This window comes from Antennarius striatus, chromosome 23 (assembly GCF_040054535.1).
Source record: "Antennarius striatus isolate MH-2024 chromosome 23, ASM4005453v1, whole genome shotgun sequence".
NCBI classification, from domain to species: Eukaryota; Metazoa; Chordata; class Actinopteri; order Lophiiformes; family Antennariidae; genus Antennarius; species Antennarius striatus.
This window is the reverse complement of record NC_090798.1, coordinates 4,321,752-4,345,034: the sequence shown is the minus strand read 5'-3', so window position 1 is coordinate 4,345,034 and position 23,283 is coordinate 4,321,752. Positions and strand designations below refer to the sequence as shown.

General features: G+C 39.1%; 1 protein-coding gene across 4 annotated transcripts in view; it reads left to right on the top strand.

The window, feature by feature from the left end:
• The window catches only part of dysf (dysferlin, limb girdle muscular dystrophy 2B (autosomal recessive)), a 61,690-nt gene that overhangs the window by 7,639 nt on the left and 30,768 nt on the right, over positions 1-23,283 (top strand). For 2 of the 4 annotated variants that reach the window (XM_068307593.1, XM_068307596.1), the window contains exons 2-41: positions 1,304-1,359; positions 1,466-1,557; positions 2,875-2,980; positions 4,469-4,592; positions 4,687-4,943; positions 5,344-5,472; positions 5,556-5,618; positions 5,760-5,810; positions 6,109-6,139; positions 6,216-6,331; positions 7,634-7,760; positions 7,840-7,943; positions 8,048-8,116; positions 8,197-8,240; positions 8,574-8,656; positions 9,711-9,743; positions 9,922-10,037; positions 10,473-10,586; positions 10,666-10,843; positions 11,109-11,233; positions 11,327-11,433; positions 11,941-12,136; positions 12,469-12,615; positions 12,686-12,817; positions 13,228-13,394; positions 14,002-14,116; positions 14,219-14,324; positions 14,431-14,573; positions 14,992-15,165; positions 15,567-15,651; positions 15,743-15,820; positions 17,309-17,490; positions 17,576-17,716; positions 17,943-17,972; positions 18,086-18,121; positions 18,286-18,327; positions 18,984-19,085; positions 19,468-19,629; positions 22,575-22,746; positions 22,829-22,902. In XM_068307593.1, the coding sequence (XP_068163694.1) occupies positions 1,304-1,359; positions 1,466-1,557; positions 2,875-2,980; positions 4,469-4,592; positions 4,687-4,943; positions 5,344-5,472; positions 5,556-5,618; positions 5,760-5,810; positions 6,109-6,139; positions 6,216-6,331; positions 7,634-7,760; positions 7,840-7,943; positions 8,048-8,116; positions 8,197-8,240; positions 8,574-8,656; positions 9,711-9,743; positions 9,922-10,037; positions 10,473-10,586; positions 10,666-10,843; positions 11,109-11,233; positions 11,327-11,433; positions 11,941-12,136; positions 12,469-12,615; positions 12,686-12,817; positions 13,228-13,394; positions 14,002-14,116; positions 14,219-14,324; positions 14,431-14,573; positions 14,992-15,165; positions 15,567-15,651; positions 15,743-15,820; positions 17,309-17,490; positions 17,576-17,716; positions 17,943-17,972; positions 18,086-18,121; positions 18,286-18,327; positions 18,984-19,085; positions 19,468-19,629; positions 22,575-22,746; positions 22,829-22,902 (4,409 nt within the window). The remainder of the gene's footprint in view (positions 1-1,303; positions 1,360-1,465; positions 1,558-2,874; positions 2,981-4,468; positions 4,593-4,686; positions 4,944-5,343; positions 5,473-5,555; positions 5,619-5,759; positions 5,811-6,108; positions 6,140-6,215; positions 6,332-7,633; positions 7,761-7,839; positions 7,944-8,047; positions 8,117-8,196; positions 8,241-8,573; positions 8,657-9,710; positions 9,744-9,921; positions 10,038-10,472; positions 10,587-10,665; positions 10,844-11,108; positions 11,234-11,326; positions 11,434-11,940; positions 12,137-12,468; positions 12,616-12,685; positions 12,818-13,227; positions 13,395-14,001; positions 14,117-14,218; positions 14,325-14,430; positions 14,574-14,991; positions 15,166-15,566; positions 15,652-15,742; positions 15,821-17,308; positions 17,491-17,575; positions 17,717-17,942; positions 17,973-18,085; positions 18,122-18,285; positions 18,328-18,983; positions 19,086-19,467; positions 19,630-22,574; positions 22,747-22,828; positions 22,903-23,283) is intronic. The other 2 variants (XM_068307597.1, XM_068307598.1) reach the window with 1 other exon arrangement.

Sequence of the window (23,283 nt, the reverse complement as noted above, 5' to 3'; positions counted from 1 at the left end):
GATTCTCACATGATAACTGTGGGAATAACAGGAAAGCAAACAACCATTCAGTATTCTCCTGGTGTGAGCAAACACCAAATCTATGGCTCGCTGGATTGCAACATGTTTGTATACCGCAGCTGGTTTTTCAAAAGACAAGTATCACTCAAAATTTAATGGATTCTTTATGTTAATGTGAAGTAAAGTGATTATTTCATAAATGTATCTTGATTTCCATAGTGGGCTATTCTATAATTTTTTGCACATGGTTTTTTCTATGGGATGGCATGGTGGCGCCGTTTGTATATATAAGGCTTCGTGGTGCACTGGCATCATGCCCGGTGTGTCCCCTGCTCCATGCCCCCAGTCGGCTGGGACACGCTCCAGCTCCCTGTGACCCAATCTGTATATTAAGTACTGTATGTGAATTGAAAAGATGAGGCTGCTATTGATCGAGAGAAAATACATAATCCCATGTCTGAGATGAACTGTGAAACAAATTTTTGTTTATTAAATTTATGAACATATAAGATGCAAACCATTATAATATATGAGTGTCAAACCTTTGTGTTGTACATTATACCATTTACCAACATGCTAAATTCATACAAAGAACTTTTAAATTTTATTTTACCACAATGTATGCTAGTTTTGTCTTTGTGAAGCCAAAGCACCACTCTTCTGATCCTCCTTCCTGAGGCTCTGTCCTTGGGTTATTCCCTGGAAATTAACGAGCAATTTATTAAACTCATTGTCTCTGTTTCCTTTCATATGGAAAGAACATCTCAATGTGTGTTTTCTCCTTTTTCTCTAGAAACCAAGTGGAAATGATGTGTTCTGTGAATGTGATTAGGGGTTTAGAGGACTTACCAATGAATCTTTGCCATTTATTGGTCCATCCTGTATCCTACTTCCTGCCACGGTGCCCAACAGGCAGGAAATCAGAGCTCAGAACTCTATGTTACAGGAAGCCACGGGAAGATAAAACACAGATGGAGCAAATCTTTGTGTATTTGTGTATAAAAGGTCGAACAGTTACATAGATTACTTTTTGTGTTGCCCTGCATGCCTCACAGATCTAGACATACAAGCATCATACACAAGGTTCTTTTGTATGATGTGCAAAGTCTTCGTAATATAGGTGATTGTCTTTTAATCCTTCATACTCTCTGTAACTTTATGAACCCAGTGTAATTTGTCAAAAGGTTAACGGATGACATAAAGACTAGAGATATGACTAGAGTATGTTTGCACTGAGTGAAAGAGTATATATCTCCAAAATCTCTCAAAAAGGGTTTGTTGTCTTGTTTCTCTGTTTTTTTAGGGTCTAAGAAGAAGACAAAGGTCATCAAGAACAACCCTAACCCTGTCTGGAATGAGGTAAGATCTCTATAAAATCTAAAATTATTATTATTGGCTTATTAAAAAACAAAACTATGGCATTGCTTTGATTTTCTTGTGATGTTGCCTGTCCTGGATCTGTTAGGGTTTTGAATGGGACCTGAAGGGTATTCCTCTGGACTCTGGAGCAGAGTTGCACTGTGTTGTAAAAGATCATGAGAAGATGGGAAGGAACAGGTACGGTGTCTTTGGACTTTCTATGTGAATATGAAAGTCCAAAGAGACTTTCATGTTCACATAGAAATATGAAAGAGAGTCGCTCTCCACCAAGGTAAGCAACTCTCTCACCTTGGTGGAGAGTTGCTTTTCATGGCAATGAACTCATCACCTTTTATATAACTAGGAGAAATGTCAAAGAAAAGTCATCAACATATCCAAAAACCTAGTAAAAGGAAGTTTTTATCTGGATTCTTTCCTGGCTGTTGCTCCATTATTCTACCTTTCTTCTAATCTTGTAAATCCATTTTGTAGTTTACACATAGTTCTGCTGAAGAGCCAAACTTCCAACTGACAAGAAAAATATCAGTGCAATTTAATTCCTGTCGAACTTCCAATATCTTTTAGATGTTCAAGTTGACACATACTGTATCTTGTGATATCACTCCCACCCATAAAGGGCCTTTTGTTTAAAACCGCTTCATCCTATGTAAGCATGTGAATTCATATCAAAGTTGACTTTTGACTACATTTGAAATCGCATATTTGTCCCATTAAAAAATATTTATCTTAGTGAAGGCAGTAACGCTAAATTATTTATTTTTGACACTTGAATAAGTACAGATGTTTTTCTAAATAACGTGGCGTCCAATAAGAGTGCATTTCATCCATTCTTTCCAGAATACCTTATAAATCTTTCCGCCAGTTCAGAGTACAGACATTGTGATAAGAACTTTTGTATTGCCAGATAAAGTCGACAGACAAGGCCATGGCCATTGAGCAGAGTTGTTTGCTTTATGGAAACCCTCCTTGAGATGGTTATTTTTGGATCGTCACTGTCAAGCATGTTGAAGTTCCTTCAAAGGGGAATGGTCAGGCATGAAACAATCAGGTCATCCTCTCATTGTCTTTTTAGTATTTATTCATTCATATTCCCACTCAGCCACAAACTGAGGTGTTTATGAATTTATGAATCAATTCATGAGTTTCTCATGAAGATCATCTTAATGGTGTGATGTCTTTATTTGAGTTTTTATGGCTGTAAATGTATTGACTACCTTTCTACTACAAAGATACTGTTTTAACAGTAACTATTAAAATGTTAGTTTATGACTATCATAATTATTTACAAGAAATTTACCTACTTAGATATTCTTATGAGAAGTCAGCTTTTAATAATAAAGAAACCCGACCACATCATTTCAGCACTGTCAAGTAGAACAAGCGATGAATGTAAAATTAATCTTTATTAGAAGATATATTTTAAGAACACCTCTGCACACTGGCTAGAGTTTTCTGGCCCACACGCTAACAGTTATTGTTTGTTTGTTTGCCTAGATTTTTGGGGGAAAGCCGGCTGGCTCTCAGAGACGTCCTCAACTCTCCAAACTTTGCTGCTTCCTTTACCGTCTCCCTGCTGGACAGCAAGAGAAACAACACAGGGGTAAGCATGGACACACAAAGGCAGATTAATTTTCAGTCTCATTGTATGCAGCAAAGTGAAATCATAAATCATTCTGTATTTCCTGTCTGGATCTCAAAATAGACACAGACTTTCCTGAGCCAAATAAAATAACAACCTCAACCTTGTTTTTATTGTCTTTCTTTAAACCTGATTGAATTTGAAACGTTTTGTACTTTAAAAACAAGAAAAACCCATTTAAAGTCATGCATATTTCCATCAGAACAAGTATTGTTATCATATGCTATACAATATACCAAATAAATACTATAGTATAAAAAAATAATTAAAAGCAATGTAAGATTAAAATGGTTGAAGAAGAAATAGAAGAAGAAAAATGTCTTCTGTATGTCATCTGCCGTTCATGCACAATGCTTTGTGGAATAGTACGGAGATGATATGATGATAAAGTGCCATCCTTACTTTCTTAATCCTAGAACAAGTCTTTTCCTCGATGCTGACGTGGATTAGATTGATGTGTTGGCATATCTACAATTTCAAACAATATCATTCCATTTGAATTGAAGGAGGATGCATTAGATGTTACTGTAATCTTTCAAACTTATTCATATCCTAGGTAATCAAATATTTGCTAACTCATTCTTGTATTGTGTTTTTTATCCTACCATATTTGTGGCTGACATGCAAAGCCTTCCCAAGAACATCCATTATGTTTAGGCACAACAAGAACAATGTTAGCCTTAGGAGTCCCTATATATAGACTTGAATGTGAATTTATCTCGGAGTTAGAGGAACCTGCCAAAACCTTGGTATTTGTTTGACTTAGAATTAGAATGGGTTCATATTTTAAGTTGAAATATTTAGACTGAAAATGTTGTACAGACAAAATTAACACACATCAACTCAATTCAGTGAATGAATGAAATCATAAACCTGTCAAGCCCTGTATACACAGATGCTGATAACTTTGTTTACAGCCGCATTACAAGATATCACTTGAGCTGCTTTTTCCTGTTAAAGGAAACTAGAAGGCTGCGCTCTCCACTGGTACACACAGCCCTCACTGTCGCTGTATCAGAGCTATGTTTATAAAGATGACCTATCTCATGAAGTTTTGAATTACATGGAATCAAATCAAAGTGGAAGATGTTTTAAAGTGTGTAAATAGTTCTAAAAAAGAACTTGACAAAAGTACAGTAATAATCAAACATATTATTGATCAGCCGCACAGTTTTGACTCCTTTTAAGGTTTGTGAGAGCAGAAAATTTGTGGGATGCATTTTTTGCAAATCTGTTTTGGTGAATAAATGAAATAACATTATTCAATAAGGTAATAGTTGCAAATTAGGAATTTTATCTTCAAACATAGTACATTTCAGGGTCTATATGTTCATGCACAATCAAGAAGTTTTGTTTATGCATCATTTTATACTCAGCTTCAATATTCCCTCCCTGTATTTGTCACCAGCACCTGTTAAAACACAGAATTATGTTTTCCATTCCCACTAGGCCACATTGACACTACAGGTTTCCTACATCCCTCCACCAGGATCTGCTCCAGTCTTCCTGCCTCCTCACCAGCCTGAGGCAGTGTCCCATAACAATCCCAATGTGGAGCTGGACAGTATCACAAGTGATTTACTTAGTCCTTTACTGACTTAATACATGTGTCTGTTGGTTTGTTCTATATTTGACTTCTGCTACTATTTTGGTCAAATGTATTGCAGTGATTTCTCTGGACACTCTGGGTGAAGAGGATACAGAGAGCATGATGATGCTGGAACCAACAGAGGACCAGGGTCCAGATGACGGACGCTCAATGGTCATTGTTGGGCCTCAGGTGCCATCAGGTCAGGAATCCCCCACCGCCCAGGCACCCAAACGCTCACCACCATCATACAACACCCACGGAGGCCTAAGAAAGAGGAGGAGGGGAGCCAGCAATCAGTCCAAACCACTCCCCAACAAGCCACAGGACATTCAGGTATATTGTCTGCTGTAGTACGAATAAAAAGAATATTTGGAAATATATACCAGGCATCGATTTTTTTAGTGTTATGACTGAATTATTATGGTTATGTTGATATTATATGTCTGTATGTTAACCATAAATGTGTTTTTATGTGTTGACACAGTATTTGTGTTCTTGTAAGATTGGTTTCCCTTTTTTTATCAATTGCCTTTATTAGTCAAGAGATTGTGATAGGATATAAGGAGAAGGAGTGAGGGTGTGACATGTGGGAGGGAGCGTGGGTGGGATTAATGTCTGCACAACAGAGACACAAAGACATTTTTACTTGACAAATTTGTGATGTTCTTACAGATTAATGTCCCATTTAAATTTCAATATGAGCATATTCAAAAGACTAAATCTTCTTGTCTAGGTACGTGTGCGGGTCATTGAAGGCCGACAGTTGCCGGGAATCAACATCAAGCCGGTTGTCAAGGTAACAGTAGCCGGGCAGACCAAGAGGACCCGAATCAGAAAAGGCAACAACCCGGTGTTTGAAGAGGTAAATAAACTTAAAGTTAAAATGATTCAAGAATTACAATCTATCCCTGTGTTAATGCATAATAAGTGTTTTCCTCTCAATAGACATTCTTCTTAAACTTCTTCGAGACTCCAACGGAGCTGTTTGACGAACCCATCTTCATAACTGTGAGATTCTGACTCTGTTAACTTTAAAAATTCCAGTCATCTCTGCCTTGCCGTATTTGTTTAACACTACAGATAATAGTGTTTGCTCTAAAATGTTTCCACATTGACATTAATAAATTATCATGTCTGTCTGACTGTCAGGTATGTGACTCTCGCTCACTCAGAACAGATGCTGTGATTGGTGAATTCAAGGTAACAAAATCCATCTGGGGTCTAATTTTTTATGCACACACACACACACACACACACACACACACACACACACACACACACACACACACACACACACACACACACACACACACACACACACACACACACACACACACATATATACGTATATATATATATACACACATATATCTATGGGGTATATACAGTATATATACACACGTATATATATATATGTATATATATATGTATATATATATATAAAATAAAAAGTGAATTGAAGAGCCAGACATCTAAAACGTTGCATTAATTTTTACAGTTGGATGTGGGCACAGTCTACAATGAGCACAGTGAGTGTAATGTTCTTTGTTTGTACAGTATGTTGTATCTTAAATCTCTCTTATTAGCTCTGTTCCTTCTCTTTAGGACATTGCTTCTTGAGGAAATGGCTGCTCTTGTGTGACCCAGATGACCTCTCTGTAGGGGTCAGAGGTTATCTAAAGGTCAGCTTGTTGGTTCTTGCAGCTGGAGATGAACCACCGGTGAGTCTGATCGAAATACAGGTTAGCAATAACAAAAATTATGATGTCAGGAGGTGTCGGTCCAAAGATGCAAATCTAATAGGTATATTTATAATAATATGACTCTGAAAAGAATGATGGATTTTTATCTCATTTTTGAGTTTAAAAAAAAGAGCTCTTACTGTTATTTTTATATGAAACTTTTATTCGCTCAATTTCACGTCAGTCCTTCATATTTTGTGAGTGACAGGTAAAACTTTAAAAAAAAACATAATTGGTGACATCATTGATTGGTGACATCATCATCATTTGAGATATTTATTTTATCTAATTTTTTTAAATCTGTTTTTGACTTCATGGCTACTGTTCATTTCAGCAAAAAAATATTTTTACGCATTTTAGAAATAGGAATTCAACATTTCAGATCAAATGTTCGGTTTAATCATTGTGCCAAAATAAATTGGAAGTTCAACTTTCAGAAAACTGGGACAAGGTGAAATATAAAACACTTACATCACCGTGTATGGAGGTACTGTACATTAAATAGGTGAATTTATGAGGAAAGGCAAAAATCCAGACCTGTAGCACCTCTCAGAGGCTAGAAGTTGAAACAGTTCTTAGTAGTACTGTCACATTTTAATCTCATTTTATGCACAAGGCAATCAAATTATTTAATTAAAAAATCTTCTCACATTGGCTCAGCCTATAAAAACTATTTTTAGTGGTGGAATATGGGATGTAGCAGGTAAAGTAATTAAACTAATATCCTCTGTACCACCACAACCATAACTAGAGTGACAGCAGGGTCAAATAATACTATGTACAGGTATATCTGTTTAGGTTTTGTGACCCATTCCCCATCCCTCTACAAAGTTCAGTCATTTTTGCATAAATCTGTTCTTTTATTAAGATTTTTACCTACATTTCAAGAGCCCCTGCTCTACCAACAGGCAACCAACTCAAGCCAGTCCAAACCAACCAACCAACCAATGGCCAAATCATGACCTCATTTACTGCAGTAATAGTATTTAAACAAGCATCTCCTCCTTTTGATTTTTCTATTGTATATTCATTCATTTGTTCATTCGTTCATTCGTTCATTCATTCATTCGTTCATTCGTTCATTCATTCATTCATTCATTCATTCATCTAATCAATTTTCCGAATAGCTTTTCCACTTTTGCGGGTCACGGGGGTTGCTGGAGCGTATCCCAGCGGGCTTGACTATGAGGTGGGGAGATGCTCCAGAAAAAAAAGTGTTTTTTGTCTCGCTCTCAATGATTGCAGGAGTTGACTTGTGCATCATTGTCTGTGTGTCTTCAGGCTGACAGACGTGAGTGTGTGGAGGATAAAGAAGACATAGAAAGAAATTTGCTGAGACCGGCTGGTCTGTCTTTGAGAGGAGCCACATTCACCCTGAGGATCTTCAGGGCTGAAGACCTGCCTCAAAGTTAGTCTGTAGTTTATATTTACTGTTTTTTCATCTGCTTTAAAGACATATTTCTAACATCCGTCTTCTTTGTCTTCAGTGGATGATGCCTTCATGGATGGGATGAAGCAGATCCTTGGGTTTGACAGCAACAGGAAGAACCTGGTAGATCCCATGGTGGAGATCCACTTTGCTGGGAAAACTGTGCGTCTTCTAATCTCTATCACAGTGACATAATATGTCCCGTACCCCAATATTAAATACAGATCCTAAACTTTAAGGTATAATGCTTTCCTTTTTCATTTCAGGTTAGCACCAGGATCCTGGAGAAGAATGCCAATCCACAGTGGAACCAGAGCCTCAGCATGCCGATCAGGGTGAGACACACAAACAGACAAAGCAAACATATATTATCACATAATGCTTATGTATTTCATGCTTTGTCTTTTCCTCCCAGTTTCCCTCCATGTGTGAGAAGATGAGGGTCAGAATTCTGGATTGGTAAATCTTTGATGATTTAGTTTTACATTTTTCAAAGTCACTATATAACGTAAGAATTAGCAATGGCACTTAAAACTACGTCTGAGTTAGAACAACAGTTTTTTGGTGTGGCCCACGCTGCTGGCAGTATCTGGGTCTTGGACCGTGCTTCAAATACTGAACGGTTTACAAATTTATTTACAGATAGACAGACAAGTATTGTTTGGGTACTGATGCGCATTACAGTTTTTGAAATTAAGGTTTTTAAATTATCATTTTTTAATCTACAGTACATCACCCTTTGGCTTTAAAAGATCATTTCAGACCTTTTGGTTTTTCTCTTCCTCATCCCAGGGATAGAGCCAGTCACAATGATGTCATTGGCACCACCCACCTCTGTATGTCTAAGATCTCCGCCCCTGGTGGAGAAATAGATGGTGAGTAATTTGTTAATGCTGGGCAGTTTAATCCATTTAAACTCCTTCTGACAATCAAAGGAGAAATCTGGTCTTGACCCGTGTCAAGTTCTTAGATAGGTGATACCATACCAAACATGATGGCCTTGAACTGAAACCACTGGTTTCATGTGGCTCTGCCTGGCCTGGATTAACTGCAGATTTGAAGTGATCGAATTGTTCAGTTCTGTCATGTCTCATTCAAAAAGTTCCAAAAGTGTAAGACCAGCTTGACTCAGTATTTTGTCTAGGAGTGGACTGGTGCGGTACAATGAATAGAAATAGCTCAGATGAACCCAGAATGTATCTGTTGTGAATTTGAGAGTTAACTGAAAACTGAATGATGGATTGGGTTGCCAGAGTGATCTGTTGTTGTTTTTTTGTGAATGTGATTGGTCGAGATGCTTTTCTGGATGTTCTTCAGTGACATGCATGAAGACTAACTTGCTGGTTTTGTGTTGAATATTGACATTGCCTGAGTTTTCTGTCCTTGTGAGTGTGTTGAAGTTTGGTCTTTGTTCCAGATGAAGATGACATGCATGACTTTAACATAAAAGTAAAAGTCACAAGACTCTTTCTGTCGTTCAACCCTTAGATGTAAAACTACAGATAAATATTTGCACTGCAATACTGACCTTTGCAGACAATCAATATCAAGGCCATCTTCTGCCACCACAGTGAAACTTTTCAGGGGCTGTTCTTGTTATGTTTCTAAACCCATGTCACAGTGATAGCATCATTATTAAAAAAAATGTTTTGGCATGGTTTAAAAAAAAATGTTTAAAATGTTCCGCCTTTTCTCGTCATATCTCATAGTTTTCCTATTTTGTGCAAAGGTGGTAAATTTAAGCAATTTTGCTCTTGTTTCAAGCAATTCATTTGAAACAAGCTAAATGACTTCACATGGAGCGTGCAGGGTCTTGTCTTGTGTTTTAAGTCCAGTGCATCTGTTTGGGTTTGAGTGGTGTACAAAAGACGTCTGTTTCTTTTCTTTCTCTCTGTGATTCTTAACCATCCTTCCTCTCTACGCATTCAGATGACATGACTCCACGGAGCATCCATTCTGGCAGTACGTCCACCAAACTCTTATTTTGTGTGAAACGGTTCAGCTTCAGTTCCATCGCTGTTTACATAATGCTGATGAAACTTTGAAAAAGTGCACATAATCCTAATTTTATCAATGAACAGATTTTTTCCTCACATTCTGACATGTTTTGAATAAAATGTGTCATTCGGTCTCATTGCAGTTGACGACAGTCTTGGTTTCCTGCCAACGTTTGGGCCATGTTTCGTGAACCTGTACGGCAGCCCTAGAGAGTTTACCGCCTTCAACGATCCACACGAGGCCTTGAACCTGGGAAAAGTAAGGAATTGAATTGATCTATTATAAGAAACAGTCATGTAACATTAATCTATGCACCAAGTTATGCATCTTTTTCTTTGACAACTTATCAAACATTCTAATATTATTACTGGTATTACAATATTTATTTATTTACTTATTTTAATTTCTTAAATAAAGTAAGACCTATTAAAATACAATAAAACTAATTGTCTTATACTTCTTGTATTCTTCTTGTAGATATTTGCAGAATTTTTGTTATAACTTTTAAATCCATTCATTTTTCATGAATGAATGAATGAAGGAACTTTTAAATCTACTACAAACTGAGTATTTCTCGAGCATCATTATTTGTCTCACATTTGAGCAGCGCATATCAAGCACTTTTGATAAATGCACTGTTATCTTTCACTGATGCACCTTCCTACGTAGGGTTAAAGATTGTTTGTCCATCAGGGGGAAGGCGTGGCGTACAGAGGTCGAGTTCTACTGGAGCTGACTACAAAACTTGAGGACAAACAAGAGCAGAAAACTGAAGACATATCCTCCGATGACCTTCTGGTGGTGGAGGTGAAACTAAGAAATATCTAAACACACAATAAAAAGTACCATCCTTGCATCCCTATTAATTATTTCCTCCGGTTAGCAGAAGTTTCTACGGAAGAGGAAGTTCTCCCTCTTTGTGGCGTTTTACTCGGCCACGCTTCTCCAAGATGTCGACGACGCCATCCAGTTTGAGGTCAGCATCGGTAACTATGGCAACAAGTTTGATTACACCTGCCTTCCTCTGGCCTCCACCACTCAGTTCAGCAGGGCTGTTTTTGACGGTAGGTCACAAGTTGTGTTGTCAGCAAAATTTCATTTGCAGTGAAAGTTAAACTCGGGAAAAATCACATTATCTTTCTATATCTTGGCTTTTATGGTATTTTGTTTGCAGTTATGTTTTGCCAAATAGTATTTTCCCCCAGGTATTAATTTTATTTAACCAAAGCCAGTTGTCTAACCACCAAGCGCTTTGCTTGAATATACTGTTGAACACTATCAATGATGTTGATGGCTCTGACGCTACAGATTTCTGTCTGTGTGTTCCAGGCTGCCACTATTATTATCTCCCATGGGGAAACGTGAAGCCAGTGGTTGTTGTGTCCTCAGAGTGGGAAGACATTAAACTGAGGATCGAGGCTCTCAACATGCTGCTGGCTGTCATCGAGCGACTGGTGGGTGCTTCATCTGTCTTTGCTGGGACTGATTCATATTTCAGTTCATATGTAGTATATATATATGTGCTGTCTGAACCTGCGTGTCCTCAGGAGGAGAACCTGCAGCGGGTGCAGCTGGAAGTGAAAGCAGGCAGTGATCTGGAGGAGGTGGAGCTCCGGGTGGTGGAACTGCTGGATCAGGTCATTACAGACTGCAGGTAAAAACGTATTAATGTAGGGCTTAGCAGAATGTTGGAGGTACTGTATTTATTCAATTACTGGACTTTTTTAAGCATACAATCGGATAATAAATGTTACATTATTAAACATTAACTAACTTACAAGTATGCAATGTGATGAAAATGAATTTATTCTTTTTTGACAAGCTACAATGTGAACACACTATTCCCATCTTACATTAGAAAACATCTCTAGATTGTAATAACTCAGCCTAGAGGTAATAAACACACAAATTAAATGTAAAGTTTTTAGATAAAACTGTACCTATATGTTCTCTCAATCAGCATCAACAAAAACATTTTCTCTCCAATACTACAACCTGTGTGTGTACGTAAGTCAGCCATAGCACTAAGGTTGCTCTGTGTGTATGTGTGAAAATTAAACCTGTGTCTGTATTATTCTAATGGACACAATCAATAATTGTGCCTGATACCTTGAAGTTTTATTTTTTTAGTTGTGTCTCTTTTCGTCTCTCTCCACTCCAGTGAGGAGCTGCCCTCTCTCGACCAGTGGCAGTGTGCGACGCCTCTGGATCACTCACTGAGACACATGAGAGTCCTCAACCTGCAGCAGATTGTTGCAGCGGCGCTCGCTCTCAAGCACGGACCTGCAACGGAGCTGTCCACAGTGCTGGATCAGGCTGAAGACTGGGCCAGCAGGCTGAGGACGATGTCCGAAGAGGTGAGCATCTTTATCAGGATCATAATTGGAAGTCCAATATTGTAGTCTTATTTTAGCAATTTTATACTTATATGTCTTTGAAGTTTCTTGCCAAAAACAGACCAGGAATCATACTTTTTCACAATATGTGCCCTTTAATTGTTAAAGGGCACATTTTTTCATTAAAGTTTGATCAAATATAATTTATCATTAATCACTGTGCAAAACCACAACTGAAACATGAAATTATATTTGAAGCTGCTAGTACTAATACTTAGCTTCTCTTGGTCCTCTCTCTCTCTCTGTCTCTCTCTCTCTCTCTCTTCCCTGTTGGTACGATGTCTCTCACCCAGCCTCAGAACAGTCTTCCAGATATTGTGATCTGGATGATGCAGGGCGACCGCAGGGTGGCGTACCACCGCATCCCAGCACACACTGTGATTTTCTCCCAGCAACACTGTGGGAAACATTGCGGACAGCTGCAGACTGTTTTCCTAAAGGTACACACACACACACATACACACACACACACACACACACACTGACACTAACTCGTCATGTGTTGTGCAGTATCCACAAGGCAGCGGTGGAGAAGCCAAACTTCCTGGGCAGCTTAGAGTCAAAGTCTGGTTTGGATTGGCTGCTGATGTCAAAAACTTCAACCAATACGCAGAAGGAAAACTGTCAGTCTTTGCTGAGACGGTAAGACGCTAAACTTTTCATCCATGTTGATTACAGAAATAACAAGAACCAAGGCAGTCAGAGACTGCAACATCCCACAACTTACCCTGACCTAGTTCCAGGGTAGGTCAGGGTACCCTGAAAGCAGTACCTGACAAGTGCACAGCTTTGACCTTTCAGGGTAGGTCAAAGCTATGCACTTGTCCAAACGAACAGTTTTTGGGTCTTCAGATTTCAGCTATAAAAATGGAACCCTGTTCAAATCAATGAAGAAGGTTGGACTCTTAGTCAAAAAGGTTTTTAACCTTTGTGTTTATTAAATTTTAAAAGTAGTTCTCATCTTCTTCTGGCTTTTCCAGAGGAGGCTACAACACACTACAACACACTTTACTGTAAATTTTTGTCTGATCGAAATGTTTTGTTCTGTGCAGTATGAGAACCAGAACCGACTGGCCTTGGTGGGCAACTGGGGAACCACAGGTCTGACATACCCCAAATTCAGCGACGTCACCGGAAGAATTAAACTACCCAAGGAGAGCTTCAAACCGTCTCATGGATGGACCTGGGCCGGAGACTGGTTCATCAGCCCAGAGAAGACGTATGTGTGTGTGTGTGTGTGTGTGTGTGTGTGCGTGTGTGCGTGTGTGCGTGTGTGCGTGTGTGTGTGTGAGTGTGTGTGTGCGTATGTGATCTTTCTGTTTTATTCAGAATCCAGACCTTCATCGCAACTGATATTTAAAGGCATACTTTTATGCAATTTGATCGCTAAAATTAATAAGCACAATACGTTCCGGTAAAGTCCAAATGATCCACTCTCTTAAATGACATTATTTTGATTAATCTTTACTATTTGAGTGTTACAGCAGAAGATGAAGCCACAAATGAAGTGAGAAGTGGGGTAAAAGAATGGGTTCTATGTTAAATGAAGTGAAATGAAATAAATAGACTGGCTGGCGGAAATTATTATTTGGTTCTAAATCATTTTGTCTTTTTTTAAATGTTTTTTTTTTACAACTTTTGCTTCTTCAGGGGGTAATTTTGGTGGCCTGAAAAAATAGAAAATGTGTGCAACACTGGAAAAAAATCTACTAGACAGAAGAAAACTATGGCAATTGCAGGGGTCAATGTGATTTGACAATAAATAAGTAATACAAGCAGCTTTAAATGTGGAACATCGTGTAATTTGTGTGTTGACAAACCCTCAGACTGCTGTTTGACGTGGATGCTGGTCACATGACCTTCAGTGAGGAAGTGTTTGAAAACCAAATGAGGTTACCAGGAGGCCAGTGGATCGGTATGCCAGAGGGGTACACGGATGTGGTATGTGTGTGTGTGTGTGTGCGCGCACACTCCTAAATTGTGTGTGTTCTGGTGCATTCAATAGGCTTTATCCCTGTACATCTAAAATGTGATATGTGTCAGAATGGGGAGAAGGCGGTGCCAAAGGACGAGGTGGAGTGTCCTCCAGGTTGGGTGTGGGAGGAGATGGAGTGGAGTGAAGATCTCAACAGGGCTGTGGACGATCAAGGTACACACACACACACACACACACACACACACACACACACACTGCAGGAAACACAACATCAGCACTTAAGTGAATACTGGTAACTGAACACTGTGTTCACGCTCAGGCTGGGAGTACGGCATCACCATCCCCCCAGATCGACGCCCCAAGTCGTGGGTGCCGGCGGAGAAGATGTACCACACCAACCGAAGGAGACGCTGGATACGGATGAGACGCCGAGACCAGCAGAGGATGGACGCGCTCAGAAAGGTACAAAGAGACACGCCTAACATCATGAATATATAGTTCATAGATCATCAGTGATCAGTTATTGTTTAGTTTAAATGTCTTTTCTGGAATAAGTATGGATTATATGATTTATTGTTTTATTATTATTGTTGTTATCGAAGCATATAGTTAATTTTTAAAACATAACCTCTACTTGTGTTAAAGTGTAGCTAAGTACTGAACATTTACCTAAAGATGCACATATCCTAGAATTATACTGTCGCACTTCCACCACTAAATGTTGGAAGAAAATAAGAATGCTTCACAAAACGAGCATACAGGTGCTAGTGTGAATCAATAATCAATAATCTGATTTTTTTCCCCCCTGTGGCCACTAGATGTCAGTCTAGTTTTAGGAATGTGTTCCAGAAGTTCAGAGGTTTGTGTGTCTTGTTTGCAGCAGCGTCCAGATGAGTCGGAGAGGGAGGGCTGGGAGTACACCTCCCTGTTTGGTTCCAGGTTCCACCTGAAGCAAAAGAAAACAGACACCTTCAGGAGGCGCAGGTGGAGGTACCGCATGGAGCCGCTGGAGAAGACCGGCCCGGCGGCCATCTTTGCTCTGGAGTGTTCTCTGGTGAGGGAAGCAAGCCAGAAGGTGGATTTACTACAGTGATCTGTCATGTTTTAAATACACTACTTGTCCAAAAGTTTGCGGACAGCTGAAGATCCACCTGACTGATTTCAAAAACCACAGTTTTTTTTACTGCTGTTAAGTCTCCGCTCTATTGAGAAGTTTCTCCACCAGATGTTTGCCCATTCGACTTAATGATGATTTCCACACTGATGAAACCTTTTCTGTAACATTTAAATTAATGCACTAGCATTTAGTTTAAATAAAGATGGATGGCTACTCAGAGTAAGTTCACTTTTTGATAAAAAAAGGGCATTAAACACTAGAAATAAGAACACAAAATATATAAGATGATACATTAACTGGAAATAGCTGTTCTCTTTCTTTTCTTACTTCTTCTCCAGAGTACCATAGAGGACAAGAGTGACGACAAGGCCGTCACGACGACCTTCGGTGTCAACAGACCCACCATTTCCTGTTTCTTTGATCGTAAGATGTCACATAAAGCCTTTGTGATTTCTCTGCTGGTACGTTTTCAGTCAGCTCTTGATGCCAGTCTAATTATTGTGTTTGTGTATAGGCGGAACCTGCTACCACTTGCGCTGCTATTTGTACCAAGCTAGAGACCTGCTAGCCATGGACAAAGATGGCTTCTCAGGTGAGGATTCAACTGTGTATCCCAGCAGCAAAACCCACAAAAATCGGAGTTAGTTTTGTCTTGCTGTTTCACACCTCACCACAAGGGGCAGCAGTTTCCAACAACAGATGCCCAATAAACCCTCGAGAGCAGATAGGCTAGGTTAGCGACTAGTTAACACTGATCAGCCGAACAGGCAGATATAGGCATTCACCGGGTGGATAGAAATGTTCACCATATCTGATAATGTGGAGGTTTACCCTGACGTCATACATGCAGTCATCATGTCTGGGGTAGAAGGGGGTGACAGTCATATGCAAATGTTAGTTGCTTCAACTAATCTGAACCGTGACTCTTTTCCACTTTCACAAGATATATTTTATCAGAAGTGTTTTGGTTTAAAATATTTCCACATCATTTAACACATGATAATCTATTGGATAATCCTGATGAGCAACATGTTTGGCTGCTTAATCTAATTGTGCTGTGCTGAAAGATTGAGAGAGAGAGAGAGAGAGAGAGAGAGAGAGAGAGAGAGAGAGAGAGAGAGAGAGAGAGAGAGAGAGAGAGAGAGAGAGAGAGCGAGCAAAAAATAAAGGGAGAAAACAGAAGGTGTAATGGAAATTGTGGCTACTGTGAGCGTTAATCATAACTCTGGCTCAGACTCAGATGTAAAAACAGAGGGATGAATAGACAGAAGAAGAGAGGAATGATAGATGATGGAGGGAGGTTGGTTAGCGGCAGACACACACTCGGTATAATGGATGAGTTGAGTTGATGGATGTTCTCTAGTTGTGTGTTAATCTGGTGTTAAATGGCGTCTGGGCGATAATCTTCTCTCTCTCTCTCTCTCTCTCTCTCTCTCTCTCTCTCTCTCTTCTTTCTTTTTTTCTTTCTGTTTTTTTTTTCTTTATTTAAACTTACATAACCCCCTTGGGCTGTTTGTATTGCTGTTTATATGAGCTAATGGGATGTTGGACCCTAATTGAATGGGTCACTGTGGGTGGTGTAACCGGACTGTGTGTGTGTGTGTGTGTGTGTGTGTGTGTGTGTGTGTGTCTGTGTGTTTGTCAAAGGTTAATTGAGGGCTGGTGGGAAAATGCAACATAGCTTCTGTTTACTCTAATGCTAACGGCTCCATAGAGACTCTTTACTTGGTCTGGAATAATAAACTACACTGTGTGTGTAACTGTACTGTAATATATTTGTCTTTTATGTGTGTGTGTGTGTGTGTGTCTGTGTGTCTGTGTGTGTGTGTGTGTGTGTGTGTGTGTGTGTGTGTGTGTGTGTGTGTGTGTGTGTGTGTGTGTGTGTACGTGTTAACATAGAAGAGAGTGGATGTGACCTGAAATAACAAGCTCCTCTTGGTGGTGTTCCCACTCGTCCATCTCAAGCGCGGCATTCCCTAGTTGATGATGTCACTGTGTGGGATACCAGGACACACACACACACACACACACACGCACACGAGTATTATTACCAACATGTCTTCTACTCCTCACTGTCCAGACTCCTACGCCATTGTTTCGTTCCTCCATCAGTCCCAGAAAACTGTGACTGTGCGAAACTCTCTCAATCCCACCTGGGACCAGACGCTCATCTTCTATGAGGTGGAGATTTTCGGTGACCCTGAGGTCACGATGGCTGTTCCGCCTAACGTTGTGGTGGAGCTTTACGATTCAGATACATACGTGAGTGTCTGGAGTGATTCCACTGATTCCACTTTCGTGTTAGAAGTATCTACGTAGAGCCTGTGTATGTGTTTTAAATGTTCAGGGCGCTGATGAGTTCATGGGCCGCTGTGTGTGTCAACCTTCCATGAACGACTCCCCCCGTCTGGCCTGGTTCCCGATTCACCGGGGAAACCAGAATGCCGGCGAGCTGCTGGCCGCTTTTGAGCTCATACGCAGAGAAAAGGTCAGAGGGCAAACTTATCTCATGCTCGTTTTTATTCAAATGTTGACATTTAAGGCTTTTAGGAATATGTACATTTAATCCCAATCTATTAATGAATGAGGGCACACTAATGCCATTTTCACACATAAGTTTGTGTTTGTGTGCGAAAATGTTCAACTTGACTTTAATCTAGCATATTATTGATAACATGATTCATTTAAAACAATGATTTCTTTGGTTTCTGCAGCCAGCAGTTCACCATATTCCAGGTCAAGAGGTTGGTTTATCATTTTTTTTACCTTTCTAGTTTCTCACTTTCTTCTTATATCTCTCTATTTCTGTCTTGTTTTTGTTCTAAAATCCAAATGTGTGTTCCTTTCTCACCATCAGGGAGACGTCATGACCTCCACCCACGTTCTAGATGAGGTAAAACCGCTCAAAATATTGCATCTACACAAACGTTCAGCCTAGAATTAGAATAAGGAGGAATAATTTCTAAAAGTAAACTCATCAAATAATTTGTTAACCAAACCTCCTGAAACATTTGTTTATCTCATGTTGTCTCTTTTTCTTCATTGTGGCTCCTTCAGTTGATGTTTCCAGGATTCCTCTCTGAAAACCTGCAGCAATGGGTACAATGTGCACAAAGGCAGAAACACAACAGGAAATATAAGAATAAAAATAGACACAGTCACTCTGACTCAAGTCTGCATGTTCATTTACTGCATGTAACGTCATCAGTCATGCGACCAAAACTGACTGTATTTATGTGGCCTGTTTTACTTGACCTGCTTTTACTTTTATCATTATTCTTTTATGTTTAGTCGATTTTAAGTGGAAGGTAAGAGAGGACATTTACAAAGACAATTCATACAAAAAGATTTGAAAAATGCTCATCGTAGTTTGTAACGCAAGCTTTTTCCTCTAGCGAGCTATCATCCAATAATGTTGATTTTGTGTTTTTCAAAATGTTTATTTAGTTTGCACCGTACAAGACTTTTACGTTTTTATTTTTATATTCTTGTTTAGTTACTCAGTTAGATAAGTATGATTACCATATTCCTCACAAAACGTCCTCTCGGACCATTCGTTCTTCTTCCACCAGTATCACCAGTAACTCACTTATTTTTATTGTTCCCGCCTGATATGCTAACACTAGTCATCAAGCTTTGTTGATGTTGTAATGTTGACTGACAGCACGCCTAATTCACTTCTCATCTTTTTTGTTGTTTTTTTTTTTTTGGTGATGTGTCACCAACTTCACAATGTCCTACATTCTGATTGGCAGCCGGAGGAGTCCGACCTTCCGCACCCACCTCCTCAGAGGGAGCCCAACGTCTTTGTTGTCCCTCAGGGAATCAAACCTCTCCTTCAGAGAACCGCTATTGAGGTATCAGTAAAATATACTGTGACTGTTATATGGGCGACCCTCCCACCAATTGTAATCTGTCTGGTAATAATAATCTGGTAAATTTTCTGTAACTTCTCTTGCAGAAAGACAAACAAACCTAACTGTTTCATACTGGACTGAAAGACCCTAAAAAGGCATTTTTTAAATAATTTCACATTTTGATGTCAAAATACATCAATTGAGTTCACTCTTAACGCTGTTATTGTGTAAAATATACAGGATTTGTCCATAACTCTGAAGAATTAAAGAGAAATGTTGGTGAATGTGTTTCAGGACATTTTCATTATGCTTTATGGACACTTCCAGGTTTATGGAATCATTGATTGACAGTAGAGATACTCCTCTTCCTGTCCTGTGTCAGATTTTAGCGTGGGGAGTTCGAAACCTGAAAAGTTTCCAGATGGCCACTGTCAACTGCCCGAGCCTGCAGGTGGAGTGTGGAGGCACCGTGATACAGAGCTGCGTAATCCGCAGCATGAAGAAGAAACCCAACTTTGACGTCAATAAGCTCATCCTTGATGTGGTGAGGGCACAGAGACAAACTGCGCTGTACTTGTACTCACATTATACCGATGTAATCAGCACAGAGGTCACTGCTTTCAGGGATAATGGGAGTTCTAATGCGGTTTGCACCAGTAATTTATCTTAATCAGAGAAGCCACAATAATAGACTCTACTGTTCCTGTTTCCAAAAAGAGTACAAATATTCAGTTATCTCCAAAGAAGTAATTCTGAACGTGGACCACAGATGCTGTCATTGCAGAAATCGTTTAAGTTGCTTCCAGCTTGGTTACAGTAGTTTTTCCATACAAAAAGGAGACGTTTCAGCAGTTGAAAGTTGTAAACATGGAGGCGAAGAGCTATACTCATGACCATAATGCATGCATCACTGAGGCTGGTTAAATGCAGGGTTTGCTTTTTCTGTTGCTCCAGAATGAGGTCAGAATTTTATACTCTATCTTCACACAGTCACTCAAACACGTTCATTGCTCCGTTTTTGGGCTAGAAAATCATCTTTTTCTCTACATCACACTAAAACATGTTGACAGGATTTATTTAAACTGGTCAGGCAGAAACAGTAATTTCTTGCTCCAGAGTCCACCACAAAATTCACATTTTTGAATGTTTTTGGACACGTTTTTAACCCAAATCGATAAGCAACTTAAATCAATAATTTAGATTAGAAAGGGATCAGGTGACTTTTGACTTGGCCATGCCAAATTTCTTTACTTCTATGTAAAGAAAATATTTTATAATTTTTCTTCTTGAGTTTGACCTTTTTATGTATAAAACTAAGTAGGAGAACTGTCTTTTAATTTATTTTTAGAGGATTGTATATTTGACAGCAGGCGCAGTCCTTTTCATGGAGACTGCATTGCTGCTTTGTTTCCTGTGTTTCAATAGTAGCCCAGAATGGACAAACATTCTTGTTCCTCGCTTTTAGCAGCATCTAAAAGTAAAAACTGAATGCCACTTGTTTCTGAAGTCATATTTTGAAGTCATATTTAATTCATGGAATTAAAAAACAACAGAAGCACAGTACTTGTTACTTTCCTCGTGTGTTTCAGGGAACAATCAATTTGTTTCCATAAGCCAATCCACACATCTACACATACACCTTGATTTGATTGTCACACTGTCAGTGGATAAAATACAGAAGCTTGCTTTTATTTTGATCTACTCAAATACTGGGAGCAAGAAGGAACTTCATCATTCACTGTTAACCTCCAAACCCGTGATTATGAGTTTACATCTGCGCCATTACATTGTGATTTCTTATGAAAACCAAAAAATGGAAATATTACGCACGTTTTTCCTCACAGTGGCTCCAGAACAGGCTCACAAAGTTTAATGTTAACAATATTAAGGCCTGAAGTTGATCACCTCTCTGTTTTATTATGACAGCTTTAACTGTAGTATGGAAATATTCTAATGTTTCCCCCAAATACATCTCCTTGCTTTGGCTCTGGCAGTTTAATGTTAACAAGATTAAGGTCCTGCGTTGACCACCGCATGAGTGTCACAGTCTTAACCTGACTGTGGAAATATGCACTTATTTTTCCCCTTAAATTCAGTCCCTGAACCGGGTCCAAGCATTTAATGTTAACAATATTAAGGTCTTAAGTTGACTGCGTAAGTGTTTTCGTATGGCACGGGGCATAAGAAAATGTCATGTGAATAGTTTCCTTAAATACACCTCTTTGAAGAGCTTAACCACCTAATGTTAGCTCTCCCAGTTTATTGTGTGAGGCCCACTTAAGAAATTTTTAATGCCAGACAGGTCAGATGGATTACAGTTGCCATGTTTTGGGAGGCAAATGAGACTATTATGGGATAATTAACCCTTCAAATGAAGCTGATGTGAAGGCTTTAAATACTAAACATTTGACTTTAGCTTTTAGATCCCTGCAGTCTATTATTCTACAAACTATATTGTGAAATATGTTTGCCTTTTTTCCTTCTTATGTGTTTAGTCTTTTTGTTCAATAGTAATACAAATTTTATCATATATTTTTATGTAGTCCAATGTCAAAATAAACAATAAGAAGAAAAAGAAGAAGAAGAATATACCTGGCATTTCTTATTTTACCCAAAGTAATGCATCTGAATAAATTAAATTTGCTTGGCAATGGATAATCCCACAATATTCCTATGTAATAAACCTTCAATAATTCCTTTATCAAATCAAAGATGATGTGGCTCTCTCTTGCCGCAAAGTTCATGATTGTAAAAGCAGAAAGATATCGGATTCAAACTTATCTGAGCTGAGTTGAACTTTTTAACAAAAAGATGCACAAATTTAGCAAAAAAATTAGCAGAGATGGTTATTCAACTTAAATGCTTTGGATTTTTGGCTACATTAGTATGGTTACTCTAACATAAATATATTAAAATAATACACTGCATTTTATGATATTAAAGAACACAGAACATGGTGTAGGAACCCTTATTCAAGTTGAATACATTGATTATTTAACTGCACTCTTGGCCCTTTGATGAAAGCCAAATTATGCTAAGATGGTGAAAAACAACCCGGTGAACCATGTTGTCATTCACATTAAATGATTCTGCTCGTCGTGTTATTTTACATGTAAACAGTTAAACCACAATCTTGATTGAAAACAGTGTTTGTGTCCTGATTCCTGTCACAAAGAGCCAGACTGGATTCAGTCATGTCTTCCTTTACGTGGGAGGGGTCAGGTAAGGTGTAATGATGCTCTGATTGGACTGTCACCAAGGCGTGACCAATCTACATCAGACAGTCAGTAGCCATAGCCAATCAGCATCAGCCAGGCAAGTGGCATAACCAATTACTTAGGCTTCAGGGAACCCAATGTGGATCAGAGAGTAAAATGTTATTTTATTCATCGTTTTCATCTTCTCCACATTCCTTCTTTACTCATTCCTTTCATTATTTTCTCCTCAACCCAGTTGAAATGATTATATTTCCTGCATCCATCTCCACAGTATCTTCCCCGTGAGGAGCTCTACATGCCACCTATCGTCATCAAGGTCATCGACAACCGTCAGTTTGGCAGGAAGCCGGTGGTGGGTCAGTGCACCATCCGGTCTCTGGAGGAGTTTCGTTGCATCCCAGAAGAGGAACAAGTGGCAGAGGAGGAACGAGAGGAATGGAGACGTAAGGATATAAATGTGTCTGGCAATGCAACCAGACTGAAAAGGAGTGATAAAAATGACAGTTTGTGTGTTTGTATGTGTAGGTCAGACGCCACAGCTCATCAGCGGAGACGCGTTCATCGACATTGACGATCAAGAGCCACTCGTCCCTGAACAGGTAAAACCTCCTATACCTTTGATGAACATTGTCTTTGTCATTAGCAGAGACATGCTTTCTCTTTAACTTCTAGCTTCTGGTAAGACTTTAATGACTCAACCTGACAAAGACAGGAAAGGCACATCCAGGATATTGGAAATGTCTTTCTGCTAAAAACATATTTATCCTTCTTGAACTGTCTCCGTCAAGCTTTTTTTTTATTGAACGACACAAACAAGTGTCACGTAAAGATGCTTTACTTTGGTGAAAGAGAACCTGCAGCTGAACTCATGTTCCCCCAGTTGCTCTTCATTACAGCTGAACTTCTGTAAGTGGTTTAATACCCAATGATCCAGTGATTTTCCAAATGCATGCAGGAATGTGTGCGTATTATGGCATCTG